Source organism: Tupaia chinensis, unplaced genomic scaffold (assembly GCF_000334495.1).
Source record: "Tupaia chinensis unplaced genomic scaffold, TupChi_1.0 Scaffold000281_1, whole genome shotgun sequence".
NCBI lineage: Eukaryota > Metazoa > Chordata > Mammalia > Scandentia > Tupaiidae > Tupaia > Tupaia belangeri.
Window position 1 is genome coordinate 4,289,249 of NW_006159764.1, and position 20,163 is coordinate 4,309,411.

General features: G+C 33.1%; 1 protein-coding gene across 1 annotated transcript in view; it reads left to right on the forward strand.

Annotated features, from left to right (window-relative positions):
* Nucleotides 1-200: 200 nt before the first annotated feature.
* SI (sucrase-isomaltase) overlaps nucleotides 201-20,163 on the forward strand; it is a 99,548-nt gene continuing 79,585 nt past the window's right edge. The window contains exons 1-7 of the mRNA XM_027772543.1: nucleotides 201-215; nucleotides 7,865-7,982; nucleotides 9,954-10,054; nucleotides 15,250-15,367; nucleotides 15,644-15,753; nucleotides 16,713-16,864; nucleotides 19,336-19,507. Coding sequence (XP_027628344.1) covers nucleotides 201-215; nucleotides 7,865-7,982; nucleotides 9,954-10,054; nucleotides 15,250-15,367; nucleotides 15,644-15,753; nucleotides 16,713-16,864; nucleotides 19,336-19,507 — 786 coding nt within the window. The remainder of the gene's footprint in view (nucleotides 216-7,864; nucleotides 7,983-9,953; nucleotides 10,055-15,249; nucleotides 15,368-15,643; nucleotides 15,754-16,712; nucleotides 16,865-19,335; nucleotides 19,508-20,163) is intronic.

A 20,163-nucleotide genomic window follows, 5' to 3' on the forward strand; every position in this document is an offset into this window, starting at 1 on the left:
ACCACAAAATCAACCTGCAAATATGGAACAAGGCAAAAGGAACAAGGCAAGAATGACTGTTTACATCATTTCAATTTAACATTGTATTGGAGGCCACAAATGTGGCAAATATTATGTCAGAAAAACAAATTGGAAAGAAAAGAAAATTTTCTCTAAAATAGACATAGTCATTGACATAAAAAATATCAATAATTACAAAAATGGTACAACGACGAGTAAGTGAGTTTAGCAAAATGGCTGAACACAAGGTCAATATACAAAGACACTGGACTCCCACATGACTGACTGCGGTTTGAACCCAGAATCCTGCAGCTTGAAAATCATGCTGGGTGTGTTTGCATGCATTCCCAAAGTCCCCAGAATTTTTGTATTTTATTTTTTAAGAAATAGAGTTTTGCTATAGGGCATGTGTGCTTGCCGGAGAGACAGAAAGCAAGAAATCAGCTCCCCAGGGGGAATGTTCTCACCACAATGCCCTCTCCTCTTGGGACTTTGGACATACATGCAACACATGCCTGATGTGAGTTTAAGCTGAGGAGTGGGGACTCGAACTGCAGCTGACTATGAGGAAGTCTAGTGATGTAATCTCTATGCTATCTGTTGGTCCCTCTTCATTTTTATGAAAGATTTTTTGCCATAGGTTGTGGCAAAAAATTGTGAACTTGTCCAAGGGAGAAAGAGAGAGACAGAGATAGAGAAAGTGAGAAATTACTCCCCTCAGGGAGGATGGCCACACTGCAGTCCTTGTCCTTTAGTCTCCTCCTGTGATTTTGGGCATTCAGGCACAGACAACCAAGCGTGATTTTTTAAGGCACTGGGTCCAGATCTCAAACCATGGTCAACCATGTGGAAGTTCCTCGCCTTAACCATCACACCACCTGGTGAGTTCAAGAATCTCCACATTTTAAAATATGAATAAAACACACACATTTTAGAGAAATTGTGTCGGTGAAGTTCATCTATCAGAAAGTAGGAATTCCTAACAATTCCATATTTGTGGAATGAGCTGATGTATTATTCCTTTCAAAACATTTCTATGGGAGGTAATTTCCAGTTTTCTGCTAGTGATCTTGTGGTTGGCTATCCAAAACACTGCATTAGATGTTTTCTGAGGTTTTTCCCAGTTCGTGGGGAAAGCTGGGAACAATGAACTAGATATATGTATTATGAGTGACATGTAATATGTGGATTTTTCCTTGATTTGATTCTCTAAAAAAATATAATTCAAATTCTATAGTCTAAAGTAAAATTAATCCTAATTATTTGTCTGCCTTTATAGCATAGCTACAGATTCTCAGGCATTCCAGGGAAAATAATTACCATGTTGTATGTGCCATTTTTCAGTTTATGGTAGCATACATTCCACCCATCTCGTGGTCTTTCTGAAGGTGCTAGCCTATCTCATTTTGCTGCTTTGTGAAATTCCTTTTCATCCAAAGTCTGTTATGTGTCTTTAGGCAGGAGCCTTGGTTTCGGTTCTTGTATTTGTATCTACTACATCTGTTTCTGACTTCTAGAAGTAGCACAAAGTCTAATTGTCTAACTAGGCAATTCCTACTCTCTCCTTCCATCCTTTCTCCCCTTCCCACATGGTCATTGCTTCTATTTTTGTTAACTCTTTCTAACATTTTTTGATGACTTTGATTTTTGAAGAAACTCTGCATTATCACTGTGCAAATCAAGTTTTTGTCTTCTCTTCTGTTGCATTCTGGTGTCCAGCAACACATGAAACTAGCATATGAATTCATATAACTTTCAACCCCAAGGGCCTATTTGATAAACATGATTTAACCACCATCTGTATCAAACTCTGAAGTGCAAATGACAAAGTCTTAAGTACATCACAACCCAAGAAAGACTATGAGCACTTGAGCACTAATCTGAAGAGTAGCTTAGATCTGTTCTGATTACATGAGGTGTAAAATATCACTTACGATTCAATTTCATCATTGGTGTTTATAATTGTTTTTCCTATTACCTAACCAATTCAATGTGGGGGTATTTTGCTTCACGCTGTTTTAAATTTTTTACATAATTTGTATATTAATAACTGAAAGTTTAAAAAAATTCTATTTTCTTTAAAATTAAAGCAATGTATTTTAAGAAGACTTCTTTAATTTCTGTACATAATATCCTTATGCTTATAATTGAATGCCTGTGTTATTGTGCTATTTTCTAAATTTACCTTCTAAACAGCTTATGAACACAGTGTTCACCTATTGTTTGAGATTCATCAAAGGAACCAGAACTAGAACAGGAGAAAGAATGGGACAAAAGAAATAAAAAAAAATTATTCAAGGCAAAGGCCAGCTCGTGGCAGCAGATGGAAGATCTGGATGTGAAACAGAAGTCATGGAAATGCAAACTCACAGAAAATTTTTGATTGCAGAAACCAAAGGCATTGCTTACAATATTTCTGTAAATAAAAGAAAATATAAAGGGAGACTAATAAAAATTCGACTGAAACATACAGTTTCAGTTCAAAGATGTGGCAAGTCGAAAAGAATGTTTGCTCTCACTCTTAAAAAAAAGAGTTACAAACTTATTATTTATCTTAACTCATAACAGAATTAAAGTTTTTGGGAAAACAATCTGAAATTTAAGATTAAGTCCATCTTACTGTATGAATAAATAGTTCTTAGCTGCTCATTGCTGACCAGTTTGCTATTATCTGGCTATGCCAGGTGTTGAGAGACACTTGGGTTGCTTTCAGTTTGGGGAAATTATGAACAAAATTGCTACAAAACTTGACATACAAAATTTACTATCAGTTTATCTATATCGATTCACTGAAATTTTAATCTGGATTTATCCAATATATAGTCTAATTGTGGATAGTACATTCATAACTAGAATTTCAATTTAACTTTGAATATTGAATATATAATCTAATTGTAGATAATTTATGACTTAATAATGAGTGTTCTAATTTATGAATATGGTATATCTCTCTATTTATTCAGATCTTCTTTGACTTCTTTCATTAATATTTGAAATTTTCAGAATATTTTGTATATATTTTGTTAGATTTATAGCCAAGTATTCATTTTTTTAAAAAATAATTATTTATTTTATTTTTTTATTTACTCATTCGTTTATTTCTTAATTTGACCAGTGAGAGACAGAGGGTGATAGTGAGAGAGAAAGGAAGTGAGAAAGCAAGTCACCAGATTCAGGACTCGAACTCTGGTCGGCCATGTAGGAGTGTCCAGCGCCTTAACCACCATGCCACCTGCTGGTCCCTTCAGGTATTCATTTTTTGATGCTATTGTAAATTATCATCTATCTATCCAATTACATATATTTCTGTATTTTAGTTTCAGTGTTTGTTTATTGCTCTTATGTAGGAGCTTTATTGAACTTTGTATATTGACCTTATATACTATGACCTTGCTATAGTTAAAGTGATGATCTAGGAGATATGGGTAGATCTTATGAGATTTTTCGCATAGATAATTATATTTTCACATCTGTGAATCCCTTTTAAGACCTACTATATTGGATTTGGTTCTGCACAGTGAGTCATTCTAGAATTATTCTAATCTAATTTCCATATAATTATTCTTTATATACCTGAAGTTCTCTCCTTTACATTCCCTCTGAGTCTTTTAGTAGCCCACATATATGCTTCTCTTTAAACTCATAAATTCAGACTAGAGAAAAAATTACTTGCTCTACTCTATATAACCCCATTATTTTAACACGTATTTCTCCGAAAAGGTAGTCGTCCGTTTATGGGCAGATCCCGGATATTGACCATGTCAGAGTCAAATTGGACTCTCTCAGTAGAGCTGCAATAATAATAATAGACTGCAATAGCTCATGTAATTCTCACAGTGACCATAGGAATAGATCTTTCCATAACGCTTTGTAGGAAAAGAGACTTAGCCTTTAGAAAGGTATAAAATTTCTTACGGTTTCTCAGATATATGTAGTACGACTGACTTTTATACCTAGAACTCTTATATCAAATCCTTTGCTCTTAAACACTATACTAGCTTGAACCAATAGTGTAACTCAGTCTATAAATTTTATTAGATGAAATGAGAACTGTTTACAATGTGATTTATATAAACAATTCAGTGATGAACATAAAGAATAAATATATAAATAAAATAATGATTTTATGTTTTCAATTACTTATCTATATATTTTATTTCTATTCTAACATTTTATACATATGAATTTGGTCAGTTTTTCAATCTTTTTTTAAAAGAATTATTGATATAATTTTATTTATTCATTCATTTATTTTAATTTGACCAGAGAGAGAGACACAGAGAGAGAAAATGAGAGAGTGAGAAAGCAAGACACCAGGTCCAGGATTTGAACCGTGGTTAGTCACATGGGAGTGTCCAGTGCCTTAATCACAATACCACCTGCTGGTCCCCCAGTTTCTCAATCTTAAAGATAATAATGAGACACAAGGAAAAACTTGTATTTAGTTATTGCTTTTTATGAAATACTAACTCCTAACTGTTAGTTCCTACAGATGTTTTACAAATTTTATCTTTAAAACGTTTTTGTATCCCAGTGAGGTTTTAAATTTCACACAGTAAGATAAAGCAATTATTAAAGCAATATCCAAATAATGCAAGAAATACAATTTTCAAAAAATTAAAACCAATTGGAATAATGACTTTTATATTAGGATAGTTCATAGCTTCTAGAAATAAAGGGCTGAGAGTACAATTATTAATTAACTTAGATACCCAGAGAGAAATATTTATGCAAACTACTTCCAGGGTTAAAGCTTTTAACAACTGCATATTGAACAAAAGTTTATTTAGTTATGATAGGCTAGTAAAGGCACAATAAAGATTTATGAGTAGGTCAATATATACCTGAGCAATTTTCCCTGATCATTACTTTGACAGCCTCACTCAACTCTGGTACAACAAAGCAAACAGAACAGGCTATGAAATAAGGTGAGTCTTCAAATACTTTTTTATACTACTTTCATGTTTTCCCTTAATTCAGTTTAGCAATAGTCCCCTCTACCTGCACTTGTTTAAAACAATGAAACAACATATTTTAAGCTGTCATTTTAAAATCACATCTATCAAAACAAAAGAAAGAATTCTAATTGTTTTTAAGATATGAGATTTTTTTTTGTCTAGTTCTTCTTTATAATTTCATCAGATTTAGGTGGGATTATGTCAAGTTTTTCTTAATCGCTCTGCATAGAAGAGAATAAAGATTGTACAGTAGAAGAATATTCTATTTAAGTGTGATTAAATATACTGTATTTAAGACATCTATATAGACAGGAGGATGTTACATTTATAAAACACTTTATGTAGTCTAACATTTTCTTTGCATACCAGTCATCACACCACCATCTAGTAAAGAATATTTCTTTTGATAATAAATATACAGAGAAAAGCTATCAAAATACAGATTCAGAAAAGAAGTTTTGCTGAAAATTATTGCATTTCAAAATATGATCACTATAACTACCCCGTACAGTAGATGAACAATTTTAATACTGATTTTTATGAGTATTCATGTGAGTAATTTAATTTTGGTACATTAATTTTGTCCTTATTTTTCTAGATTAAGCAGAATTTGCTTCATGACAACATGCATTTATCTTTTCCTTATATTTTTCTTAAGGAAACGGAAAACACAATCCTTGTTATTGGCTTCTTGATACCAAAGTAGACTATGATTTTAAATGAAACTTACACTTATCCATACAGTAAATGTGAGCCTGTCATTTCTTATACAACATCAAAGAACGAGGTTTCATTTTCTAAACACCTGTCTCACTTGTTATACTGATTACATTATATCACATTTAGTTTCTATGAAGATTACTGATGCAATAGCTTACATATTGACAAGAAGAAATTATATGCTAAAATTTCATGCAAATCTTTAAACATTTATTTATAAGATGTAGTTAAAAATTAAGCCTGAGTTTACTCAGTATCAGTCTCGGAACTATTTTCAAGATTCTTGTTACTAAGAATGGAGCCTCTAATGGAGAAAGTTGACATACGCATTAGTAATTGCAGTACATTTTCTGCGTGCTATGATAAAAATGGAGAACAAACAGACTAATTTTTCCTCCGAGCATACTCAAAGAGTCCAGGGCATTTGAACTGAGAATAAATTGGAACTCACCTAGGAGAGTCAATGGGGAAAAGATGAAGGAAGATCGAGTAACATACAGGCAGGCTGTCCAAAAAAAGATGCTTCAGTGTTGGGGATGGGATGAGGATGTGATTCTGAAAATATTCTGGAGGTGAAATCAGCAGAAATTATTGAATGACTGATGTGGTAGAAAAATATGGGAGATGAGAAAGAGGATTTTAGGGTGAGGAAACTGGGTACACAAACCAACATAGTCATGGAGAAGGGACTATTGAGAGACAAAAACAAACAAACAAAAAGAGATTTTTATAGGTCATCCCATGCCCTGGTGGTTAAGGTGGCTGTGTCCTCCATGACCAACTGTGCAGCTTGAGACTGGGACCCAGTGGCTTGAGAAACACACCAAGTTATGCGTGTACAAGAGAGGGACTGTGGCATCATGACCTTGGCCCATGAAGGGTATTGCCTTCCTTTCCTTCTCTCTCCGTCTCTCTTCAGTGACTGTATGTACTCTCTGGACATCTCTCTTCAGTGACTGTATGTACTCTCTGGCAAATACATATATAGTTTTAAATTTGAAAACGATTTTAAAACCATTTAGTAAACCCCATTTAGTAAAGCATTTACCATGGGAATGCTAAATTCTAACTTTTAATGCCTTTGAATTGAGATTTATATAAAAATCATGGAATACAGAAGACCCATGGAAATTTGAAAACTGAAATAAAAATGAGACATATGTGGTAAAAATTAAATTAAATATGCTAAACAAATTTTTGAAGAAAAATTATTTCCAATCTACATTTAAGTACTCTCTATATTAATTCAAATGCATAGTATTACTTAAATACATGTACGTGTGTGTGTGTGCATATATATATAAAATGGGTATATTTTATTTGCTATTTTATGGAGGACTTTAGAGCAATATAGTTGAAATTTTTTCTTAAACACAGTGACTCCCAAATATATATTGTCTTCCTACATATATACATACACACACACACACACACACACACACACACTTACATACTTTCTTTACAATATTGGTATATAAAATTAATGTTGGAAAGGGGAACACGAGCATTAGAATAAAAATAACTCAATTTTTTGACTTATATTTAGCTTTCTCTCTAAGCTGGACTTTTCTTTCACAGAATTGTGAGAACTAAGGAATAGTACAAGTAGAGACTTCTTTCACCTGAAAAATGCTCTATAATGAGAGGGCAAGACATACATGCTTGGAGATATATTTCCCTTTGCATTTTCATCTTAGGGAACTATACTGTGTATCACTAATGAAATCCGTTGGCTTAACCTTGTGTGTGTTGCTTACATTTTTGTCAATCTACACTACTTTAAGTCATAAACTGACAGTGCTCGCTTCTGTTGTTTTCATTATACTTAATAAAAACCAATGTTTACGGGACCAGCAGTTGGCATAATGGTTATGTCTCTGGACTCCCAGGTAGTTGACAGTGGTTTGGGTCCCAGACCCAGTGGCCTAAACTCACACCAGGTGCATGTGCATGTGTGCCCAAGATCCCGAGAGGAGAATGGAGGAGAAGGGACTGTGGCGTGGCCATCAACACTGGGGGGGGGTTTCTCACTTTCAGTCTTTCTGTCTCTCTCTGTCTTTCTGCTGAGCACACGTGCCCTATAGCAAAAACCTCTAAAAAAAAATGATGTATATAATTTCATAACTGATTGTAATTTATTAAAGTTATTTATTTTGCATTTGAAATACATATTTTTTTATCTTTAGATGGCACGGAAGAAATTTAGTGGATTAGAAGTCACTCTGATTGTCCTGTTTGCCATAGTTACTATAATAGCTATTGCCCTTGTTGTTGTTTTAGCAACTAAAACACCTGCTACTGAAGGTAAGTAATGTTAATAATAATCTTTGGGGTAAAAGAAAAATCATATTCTATAATTTTTGTCTTATAAAAAAAGTACAGAAATATAAATTTTAAAAAATGATAAAATATTTTTTATAATGAGGTTAAGAGAAAGTTATTCCACAATAGTTACTTTTTTTTTCTTAGAGAAATTTTTGCTATAGGGAACATGTACTCATCAGAGAGACAGAGAGACAGAAAGCGAGAAATCACACCAGGGGCGAGGGCCATGCTGCAATCTCTTCTCCTCCATTCTCCTCTCAAGATTTTGGGTAAGTATGCACATACACCTAGTGTGAATTTTAAGCTGCTAGGCCCAGAATTTGAACTGCTATTGACTACATGGGACTCCAGTGATGTAACCATTATGCCATCTGCTGATCTCTAGTTACTGGTTTTAAAACTAATCTGTGTGAAGGCCAGCAGTTGGCATGGTGGTTAGGGTTCTGGGATACCACATGACCGACCACCCTTCAAGTTCCAGACCCAGTGGCTTAACAATGACAAATAGAGAGAAAAATAAATAAATGTTTAAAAGTCAGAATAATCATCTTTGTGAAATGAATCACACCAAGAGACCTAAGGAAAGTTATACAATTACTTCTACTTTCTCAGCTCATTATCCTGCAGTTAGTACAGTGAAGAGCTTTTGTAATGAAAGAATCCACGTACTTTGATATTAATTGAAGTTCTAATTACGGTGCTTGGAAAAAAGCAAAGATGCAAAAGGATCCGGGGGTTAATGTATCAGAACAACCACTGATTGTTGATAGTCTTACTGGTTTTCTCATCAGTGGGAAAACAGGGTTTTTTGTTCTAGCCTTTGGACCCTTGCAAAGGTGGTGGGATATTGGGCAAATATTCTCTTTGTCTTGACTCACTTTTTGTTGAGAGAGAGGCTGCATGAGAAAGGCAGGTAGAGAAAAGTAAAAGTAAAACAAGACTTGAGGTGTCTTATTTTTTTCTGGATATTTCTATCCTAAGAGTTGGTTCATGCTACTTTGGACCATCAAATCTACTTTCCTTTCATCAGTATCTCTTGTCTAAAGAAATAAGAACTGTAAAAGATGTTACACATTAAATCTCTCTTGACCAAATAAATAAGAACTGTAAAAGATGTTACACATTAACTTCTAATCTAACTATAGTGAGAATTTATTGTTGCTGTTAGTCTTTTTCTTATTTCAGAAACTAAAGCTCACTATAGCATGAAGTAATCAATTTTATCTTACCTATATCTGATTGCTACAATGCTTATTTTTAAAAATTATTATTTTATTATTATTATCATTATTTAAATTTGCTAGAAGACGTGTGCTCATGTGCGCACATGAGAGAGAGAGAGAGAGAGAGAGAGAAAGTGAGAAAGCAAGCTACCAGGTGCAGGACTCGAACCACAGTCAGCCATGTGGGAGTCCAGTGCCCCAACCATCTCGTCACTTGCTGGCCCCAATGTTTTCTTTAAATAGACTTGGGACCTAAATTTATTTGCTATTCTCAACTTTTTCAAATAATTTCCTTGCAAGTATCTTTTTCTTCCTGTTTTTCTCTTCTCTAACTTCTTGTGTCCTGGTCTTTACCTTTCCCAGTTCTAAGATTCTCCATCTTCTTTCTTTATCTGTAATTGTAAATATGATGTGAATGTACATTTTGTTTGCTTTAGAATTTATACCAACACTTGTTGCAAATGTATTTTGTCTTCTTGAAGAAATAGTCAATAGGGTTCTACATAGTCAATTTTAAATTATTTGGATCTTTTTCTTCTAATACATGAGGCTTGAATCTATAGGTCCTTTTAAAAACAGATTTTATCATTTATTCATTTTCATTAAATATAAGTTCATATATTCTTTCATAAAGCACTTGTTACTTTAAAAATCCAAAGCATCTCATATTATGCTTTATTTCATTGTGTTATTTTCTGCCCAAACATCTTCCCTACTTCAAATCCAGCTACTACTACAGATCCTTCAAGCTCAGGAAGATGTCCAAATGAAATAAATGATCCCATCAATGAGAGAATAAACTGCATCCCAGAACAATTTCCAACACAGGTATGCAACAAAATTCTCAATATTGTTTATAAATATATACATTGCTATATTAAGATAATTGCCCAATGTGTATCAATTTTATATTACTAAAGATCTACATAAATTAGGTTGAATTTATCTTTTTATTGTAGTTCTGAATAAAGAGATGATAGATAAGTCATTGAGACGGCTTATCTGTACCTCTATTTAATTCAAATTAACAAGGTAACATTCATCCATGATGAACAAGCTATACTTTATTTTATAAAATTTCATAACATTTTATCCTCTCAAATATACTTTTTTTTTGAAAGTTTTTTTCTTTTTGCTATAGGGTGCGTGTGCTCACCAGACAGACAGAGAGAAACAGAGAGGCAGAAAGTGAGAAATCACCCCTCAGGGGGGATGGCCACGCCACAATCTCTTCTCCTCCATTCTCCTCTCAGGATCTTGGGCATGCATGCACACGCACCCGGCGTGAGTTTTAAGCCACCGGGTCTGAGACGCCAACCGCAATTGACTACGTGGGAGTCCAACTACATAGACATTAGGCTAATTGCTGGTCCCCCAAATATACTTCTTAAAAAATTATTATACCTTTTGCAGCCAGCAGGTGGCATAATGGTTAAGTTGCAGGACTCCCACATGGTCAATTGTGGCTAGAGCCCCAGACCTGGTGGCTTGAAACTCATGCTGGGTATGTGTGCATGTGTGTCACAATCTTGGGAGCAGAATGGAGGAAACGAGATTGCGGCATGGCCATCTCCCTCAGAGGGTGATTTCTAACTTTCTCTCTCTTTGCCTCTCTCTATATCTCTGGCTAGCACAAGCTCCTTGCAGCAAAAATCTCTCTAAAAAATTATAACAGTTTATAATATAGAATATTTGAGAGACTTATCTATGCTCCATTATAGCATTTGTAATAGTGTCATTAAAAAGTTATCTGTGGAAAATAAAATAATGCTCATTATTAAACATTATTAATTTTTAATTATTTGGCTATTAGAAGAGGAATAAATAGAGAAAATTAACCTCATTGGGTTTATGTTACCCTAAAATGACTCTTCCTTTTTCACTATAAATCTATGTATAAATAAAGGTCAGTGAGTGTTTGTAGGTATATACCCGCATTTTTCTAATACTGTAATATACGTATCTAAACCTTGTATCTCCAACTCTGCATCACCACCACACATAAAATATCTGTTACAAATGAACCCTAAAATTTTCATTAGCCCTACTCTACCTTTGTTACAGTGTAATTTACACAAAATTTTCTGATGAATTTGCCAAAGAAACATTACCAATAATAGAGCCTGTCCTTAGGACTGCATTAAGAATAGCAGGTCCTATGGCAGAGAACAGAGCTGGGTGACATGGTATTTATTGTGATACACTTATGAGAGGGCCAGATATCTTCCTTAGTTTATAATCTCTAAGAAATTACTGAAGTTTAAGATGAATTCTATTAGAAACAATGAAGGGCTGCCAGAGTTTGTGTAAGAAACATTTAAAACCCAATGTTTAGGGTTTCGATGCCTACCTTAGTGTTTAATATCAACCTAACCTATTAGAGGGCTGAAGAATGTTTACGATATGAAACAATAACACTTATGAATTAAACTGGATCAAAAGTATTTGTGTATGTCATTTAAGAAAAGAAAGTAATGTTCACTTTTTGAGTCTTAGTGTATCTCAAATGAGTTTAAGTGTTTTGACTTTTTAATGAGGGAAAGTGAAATTTATTCAAATAATTTTAAAGAGATGATCAGTTTAAATGGAAAATTAGAGTTTTGCAAGGCTAAATAAATTAAATGAGAGTCAGGGTCACTCTGCTAGTTAATAGGCAAAGCTGGAATTGGAGCTATGGTAAATTTGAAGTTCAATGTGTTTATTTTTCTACAACTCATAGTCACTATTCATTAACTATAATCTTATCATTTTCTCTAAGTGGATAATATCACAAGGTAGTATTCATCTAGATAATGATTAAAAAATAATAAATGAATAAAAAAAAAATTCTACCTAAAATTATTAAAAGAAACGGTACTGTTTTCCCTCTCTTTGGGAAATGTTTCAAATTATGAAGAAGATACTTATTCAAATTTTGCCACTCAAGAGTTTTACAATTTTGATCTTTGTACTTACTTAATAGTATTATTAATAATGTTAGTAATATTTTCTTATTAAATTCACTGAAGATTCTTTAAAATTCTTCATATGTTAATTTTACATCATCTCAAATTTCACCTAGAACAACCATCTAAAATATTTATACTTACATTTCTTTTTAAAAATTGTTTATTATTTAATCATATTTACCATCATTATTATTATTTTTTAAAATTTGCTATGAGGTGTGTTCACTCACCAGAGAGACAGACACAAAGAAGAGAGGGAGAGTGAGAAAGCAAGCCTCGAGGTCTAGGACTTGAACTGTGGTCAACCATGTGGGAGTCCAACCCCTTAATCACCATGCCACTTATTGGTCCCAATATATACTTACATTTCTAAATCTGAGAAGCATGCCGTCTATTATTTGATTTAAATAAGGTTGTTAAAATTAAATTTGGTCATAATAATTTTTTAAAAATTTTCTTAGTGAAAAAAACATTTCTGTTGGGTATTCATGTATATGAAGGAGATTTATTATGGCCAAACATTTGACAATAAATATTTTTTGTATTAAATTTATTTCATGAATAATTTTAATTTAAAAATACATGCATACTTATACAATGATGAAAAAATATTGAATAGGCAATGGTAATGTGAAAAACAGCCATAATTGCACCTAGAATATGTTTGTCAGTTCAGGCTGTCATAACAAATTATCGTAAACTGAATTGCTTAAACATGACTTTTATTTACCCACAGTTCTAGAGGCCAGAAGTTCAAGATCAAGATGCTATTAGGGTCGGTTCCTGGTGTGACCTCTCCTAACTAATAGATAACTGCCTTCTTTCTGTGTTCTCACAAAACATTTTCTCTGTGCACACAGAAAGATGGAGAGAAATCTCTGATGTCTCATCTTTTCTTCTTTCTTTTGAAATTATTTAATTTAATTCATTATTATTATTCTTTTTAATTTGACCAGAGAGAGAGAAAGAGAAAGTAAGAAAGCAAGCTGCCAGGTTCAGGACTCAAACCATGGTAGCCATATGGGAGTCTAGCCCCTTAACCACCACACCACCTTCTGGGCCTCATCTTCTTTTTTAAAATTATTTATTTTGGGATCACTAGATGGCATAATGAATGTGTCACTGGACTGCCACAAGGCAGACCATGGTTTGAGTCCCAGACCCAGAAGCTTGAAACACATGCTGGGTGTGTGTGCGTGTGTGTCCAAAATCCTGAGAGGAGAATACAAGAGAAGGGATTGTGGTGAGGCCAACACCCTGGAGGGTAATTTCTTAATTTCTGTGTCTCTGTCTCTCCGGCAAATACATGCAACATATACCAAAAGTCTCTCTTAAAAAATTTATTATTTCTAGAGAAAGAGAAGAAGAGAGAGAGAGACTGAGAGAGACAGATAACCTGTCTATGTAGATACTCATACACATATATAATAAATGTAACAAGCTTGAATTTTACCTATTATAATTTAGCAAAATAATACTAATTATAGTTTCCGGTTAACATATATTCAATGTATATCTTAATATATTTTACTTTTTTGCCTTTTCAACTTAAAAGAAAAGACATATGAAATTAATGAGGAATGAAAAGTAATGGGGAAAATAGCTAAAAATCTGAAAAAAAGGAAAAAACTATTCATAAATAAGTCTCAAAATATTCACAAAATAAACTAAAATTAATTTTTTAAAGTAACAGTAGAGATGACCATTCTTAAGCAAATATGTTTTGTTGTATATATAGTAGTTTTGATAATGTCCTCCAAAAATCTATGCTAACTTGGAGCTGCAGAATACAACCTTGGAAATGCAATGAATTAAGATGAAGTCATACTGGATTAAGGTGGACCCTATGAATGTATGTGTATCTGTGTGTGTATGTGTGTGTGTGTGTATGTATGTAATGCCATTTTAATTTGATGTAAAAATAGGAGAGAAGGGGGCCAGGAGACAGTGTAGTGGTTACATTGCTGGACTCCTGCAAGGTAAAGTGCAGTTCAGGTCCTGAACTTGGTAGCTTGGAAATCATGCTGGGTGTGTCTGTATGCACGCCCAAATCCCAGGAGGAGAATAAAGGAGAAGGGATTGCAGCTTGGCTATCCCTCGCGAAAGGGATGATTTCTCACTTTCCCTCTCTTGAGCTCTGTCTCTCCCTGGCAAGCACACTCATCCTAAGGAAAACACCTTAAAATTAAAAAAAAAAAATAGTAGAGAAGTTAAGGCGTACTCTTAGCAGGCTAAAGATGGAAAGTTCTAATATATTTTCATGGCAAATAGACCAAGAAAAAAACATCCTATATGTATTCAAATTAAGCAAGAGTGTCACACTATTAAATTTAAATTTTAAGTATATTTTTAATTATACCATTGGTAATGCATAGCATCACCATTTTGTTCAAATTTTGAATAAATAATAACTTTTCTTCCTCACATAATCATCCCATATAGATGATAAAATTACTAAGACACCAGTTCTTTGCTATGTTTATTAAATGCAATTGCAATAACTAATTGTAATACTTGCCACAGTTTATAGTTAAAATAAAATAGTTAAATGCTAAACTAATATGCCAGCAATAACTATCTTAAATATTTTATGTGAGCTTGAACTCAGGTCACTAGTTCATTGATGGCTTCGCTTGCAGCTTGATTCATAATTAGGTCAAAATAAATACTTTCGTTCTTCTCCATTAACACCAGAAAAACATAAATTATATATATCAATATATTATAATCACCAAGTGGTCAGCAACCTTTCATACAGAAGAGCTTACCAAAAAATCTGTATTAATACATAACTTGGATAAATCACAACTCAGAGCATAAATTTTGGCCAGAGTATAATTCAGTCATCAAATTTATATTTCTTTCAAACAAAAAGAACAAAGGAGGTGTGGTGTAATCTGCTGAAGATATTTTGGTCAACTGGACTGGGGAGAAATGTTCACATATTGAAATGTTTGCTTCATAAGCTAAACAATGTCATTGAATATATATAAAAAATAAATTTATTGAAAAAATACTAACCTACCTGATCACACTACTAATCGTATTATTCCCTCTTAAAAAATATTTTATCAGGCACTTTGTGCACAGCGAGGCTGCTGCTGGAGGCCATGGAATAGCTCTGTCATTCCCTGGTGCTTCTTTGTAAACAACCATGGCTACAACGCTGAGGGGCTGAGGACAACGAATACTGGTGAGAAGTGCTCTGTCATGCGGAATCAAGATGCTAAGTTCGAAGTACAAACAAAAAAGAGTTAAATTTTTTCCCTGGAAAAATACCTCAAGTTGAATTCAAATGAGAAATGCGCAGAAATGTGTTCAAATTGGATATACTGGAGATGATATTTTTCACATGATTTGAAAAAACACTCGTTGGCAACAAATGTCATAACATTATAAATATCTGAAAATAATAATTATTATCCTTATACATCAAGTCTCTCATTCTAGCTTTTTTCCCTTCTTTAAGGACTTGAAGCCAATTTAAACAGGATATCTTCACCTACTCTGTTTGGAAATGACATTAACCGTGTTCTCTTCACAACTCAGAATCAGACACCAAATCGGTTCCGGTTCAAGGTTTGGTTTTTGAGATTTCTGAAGATTTGATAGTTGAAAGACTAAAAGGCATTTTATGAACATGCTTTTTGGTTTACCAATGTATTTTCCCTTCTGAGAAGTGTTTATTCCAAACTAAAGGCTGAATTCACTTCTTGAGCTTGTTTACTCAAATGTCACATCATTATCATAATAGTTTTTTCTTCTGGTATTTTGTGGAGAATTTAAAAATATAATCCATGAAAGATATGTAGCACAGTATTGTGAGGAGACTTATGATGGAATAAACACTAGTTAAGTTTTATTATTTTAACTACAGTTTATAAGCATTAGTTAAGTTTTATTATTTTAACTACAGGCTATGATAAAGAATTAGTTATAAATTTGACTTGAGAAAGGTCTTAATAGTGTTGTATAAGTGTAATATACACAGTACATTTTACTAGTCATCACTTGTATTCATGATTTTTTAAAAAAATCAATTCCTGCCATTTTCTAGGAAGTAATTTAGTGGTATGTTTTTTGGATTCAAAAGTGAAAATAGTACCATATCCTTTGTATATTATCTTGTTAACCACAGTCTCCAGGAACTAACAAACTTTTTTAAACAAAATTCAAAATCCTTATGGGATTGTGTAAGGAGATGAACATTGAAAAGCACTGAGAATAATCAACTTTATAAAAGTCTAGTATTCCATAATCAATATTTGGAAATACTGTCATTTTCATATCAAGTTGATAAAAATCTTCAGTAGATTTTACCTATGTACTTTTATAAGAACCATTAGAAATTTATACAGTTTATTTGTGCACGGCCATGCAACAATGTCAAAATTAAGGTTGTGACTAAAATTAATTTCTATGAAATGACTGAATATGTCACTTGCTATTTAGAGCTTGCATTTAATAACTAATTCGGAATTAGAAAATTAAATAACAGTTTTGACTCAAGTAATGGTGATTTGTTTAAATATTTGCAGATTACCAATCCAAGTAACAGACGCTATGAAGTTCCTCATCAGTTTGTGCAAGAATTTACGGGACCCGCATCTACTGATACATTGTATAATGTGCAGGTTACGGAAAGGCCATTTGGCATCAAAGTTATTAGACGAAGCAATAATCGAGTTTTGTAAGTACTTTTCTGTCGTTACACTTACATAGGTTTACATATCTACTCAGTTTTACTCTGCGTTATAAATGCATTGGAGAGGAATTAGTGATTTTCTATACTACAGATGTTTTTAAGACAAATGCTGTTGCAACTCAAGAAATGTTTAATTAGCAATTGTACAGATTGCATCTCTGCAGTTATTTTATTCAATATGTTTTAATACTTTTGGAACTGACTTTATATTAAATCGTAAAGTATTAAATGCTAAGTGAAATATGCCAGGCACAGCAGGACAAATATTGAAAGATCTCTTTCATGGAATCTAAAAAAGTGAAATTATAGTAAGGTTTAGAATCAATTCTCTTAGCAATTTTGAAATATACGCTAATTTTTTAAAAGAGATTTTTGCTGTAGGGCATGTGTGGTTTCCAGAGAGAGAAAGAGAGAGAAAGCAAGAACAGGCTATGATAAAGAATTAGTTATAAATTTGACTTGAGAAAGGTCTTAATAGTGTTGTATAAGTGTAATATACACAGTACATTTTACTAGTCATCACTTGTATTCATGATTTTTTAAAAAAATCAATTCCTGCCATTTTCTAGGAAGTAATTTAGTGGTATGTTTTTTGGATTCAAAAGTGAAAATAGTACCATATCCTTTGTATATTATCTTGTTAACCACAGTCTCCAGGAACTAACAAACTTTTTTAAACAAAATTCAAAATCCTTATGGGATTGTGTAAGGAGATGAACATTGAAAAGCACTGAGAATAATCAACTTTATAAAAGTCTAGTATTCCATAATCAATATTTGGAAATACTGTCATTTTCATATCAAGTTGATAAAAATCTTCAGTAGATTTTACCTATGTACTTTTATAAGAACCATTAGAAATTTATACAGTTTATTTGTGCACGGCCATGCAACAATGTCAAAATTAAGGTTGTGACTAAAATTAATTTCTATGAAATGACTGAATATGTCACTTGCTATTTAGAGCTTGCATTTAATAACTAATTCGGAATTAGAAAATTAAATAACAGTTTTGACTCAAGTAATGGTGATTTGTTTAAATATTTGCAGATTACCAATCCAAGTAACAGACGCTATGAAGTTCCTCATCAGTTTGTGCAAGAATTTACGGGACCCGCATCTACTGATACATTGTATAATGTGCAGGTTACGGAAAGGCCATTTGGCATCAAAGTTATTAGACGAAGCAATAATCGAGTTTTGTAAGTACTTTTCTGTCGTTACACTTACATAGGTTTACATATCTACTCAGTTTTACTCTGCGTTATAAATGCATTGGAGAGGAATTAGTGATTTTCTATACTACAGATGTTTTTAAGACAAATGCTGTTGCAACTCAAGAAATGTTTAATTAGCAATTGTACAGATTGCATCTCTGCAGTTATTTTATTCAATATGTTTTAATACTTTTGGAACTGACTTTATATTAAATCGTAAAGTATTAAATGCTACGTGAAATATGCCAGGCACAGCAGGACAAATATTGAAAGATCTCTTTCATGGAATCTAAAAAAGTGAAATTATAGTAAGGTTTAGAATCAATTCTCTTAGCAATTTTGAAATATACGCTAATTTTTTAAAAGAGATTTTTGCTGTAGGGCATGTGTGGTTTCCAGAGAGAGAAAGAGAGAGAAAGCAAGACAGAAAAGAGAGAAGTCGCCCCTCCCCCCCAGGAGGGGATGGCTATACAGCATTCCCTTCTACTCTATTCTCCTCTGGGGATTTTGGTCATGCATGCACATGAGCCTGGCATGGGATTCTTAAGTCTACAGGTTCGGGACTTGAACTGCAGTTGACTATGTAGGAGTCCAGTGACCTAAGCATTATGCAATCTGCTGGTCCCTAATGCTAAACTATTAACTACAACTATACAACAGATCTCCAAAATTAATTCCTCCTGTCTATCCCATCATCCAACTTTTTCCCATTTGTCTCTACTCTCAGTGTGGGTAACCCACAGTCTAGTCTCTATGAATTTGACTATTTTTAGAAAAAAATATTTTCGATCTTAATTTTAGAATAAGTACTTAGATACACGGAAGCCAATTTATTGTAATATTGTGTCTTAATACTCAGTCCTGGAAGAAAGCAGAATTGGGTTTTCAACTTGGCTCAACTAAGTCCCAGTTTGTGACCTTTGAAAGCATGAGTTAACATTCCCAGTTTATGTGTCATCTGTGAAGTGGGATTCATAGCAGTAATTATGCTGCAGTTAAGTTTTTGATGAAGATTAAGGGCAAAAATTCTTGCAAAAAATATTGATGATGACGAAGCAATCATGTTGATGGGCTAAACAAGATCTGATTGTGGGCAATTTGCATTCATAGGAAGTGACCACAAAGATTGTTATCTTTAAAATAAAATATTCTGGATGATAGTAACATACCCCATATTTGATAGAACATTTTGTGCATGTTTTTAGATAATTTCTTTCTTTCTTTCTTTTTTTTTTTCAGATTTGACACCAGTGTTGGTCCCCTGGTATACTCTAACCAGTATTTACAGATCTCAGCCAAACTTTCCAATGAATACATTTATGGTATTGGGGAACATATTCATAAGAGATTTCGTCATGACTTAAATTGGAAAACATGGCCAATCTTTACTCGGGATCAACTTCCTGGTGATGTAAGAGCTATTTTTCTTGTTTTAAGTGAAAATAATAATATTTTGGAGTTGATGATAATTTTAGCATACTTGATAACATCATTTATTTGAAATGATCAATTTAGCTCTATAAATATCAATGATACTGATAACCAGAAGCCTGTTCATCTGAAGTGTGAGAATTATTAGCTAAGTAACTCAATGACTAACAGATTTTAGAATGTTTGAACAGATAGTTCTAGATCATTACTGTTTTCTTTTGACTTTCATGTTAATATTTGATCATCCCCTTCAGTCACCCTTATACTTAAACCCATCTATGGCTCTCCATCTCAGTAGAACAATTTCAAACACTTGTCATTGTCTACATGTCTTTATAGTTTATAAACATATGCAAATATTTGCTTCTTATTGGCTCATGATGTTTGTGAGTTTTAAAAATGCCGGTGATAAATATTTCACTCCCCAAAATGAGTATTATTTAAAGCAACTCTTTCATTACAAAACTGCTTATAAATTCCACTAATTTGGGTTCCAGCATACTGTCGATAATAAACACCAGGATAAGAACCTCATATATATTTTCCCTATATTCCTTTCTTTCAAAATCCATGTCTAATTAATGAGAAAGTCCTTTTCCTTTCACCTTATTTTCCTTTCACCTTATTGATGTCTTT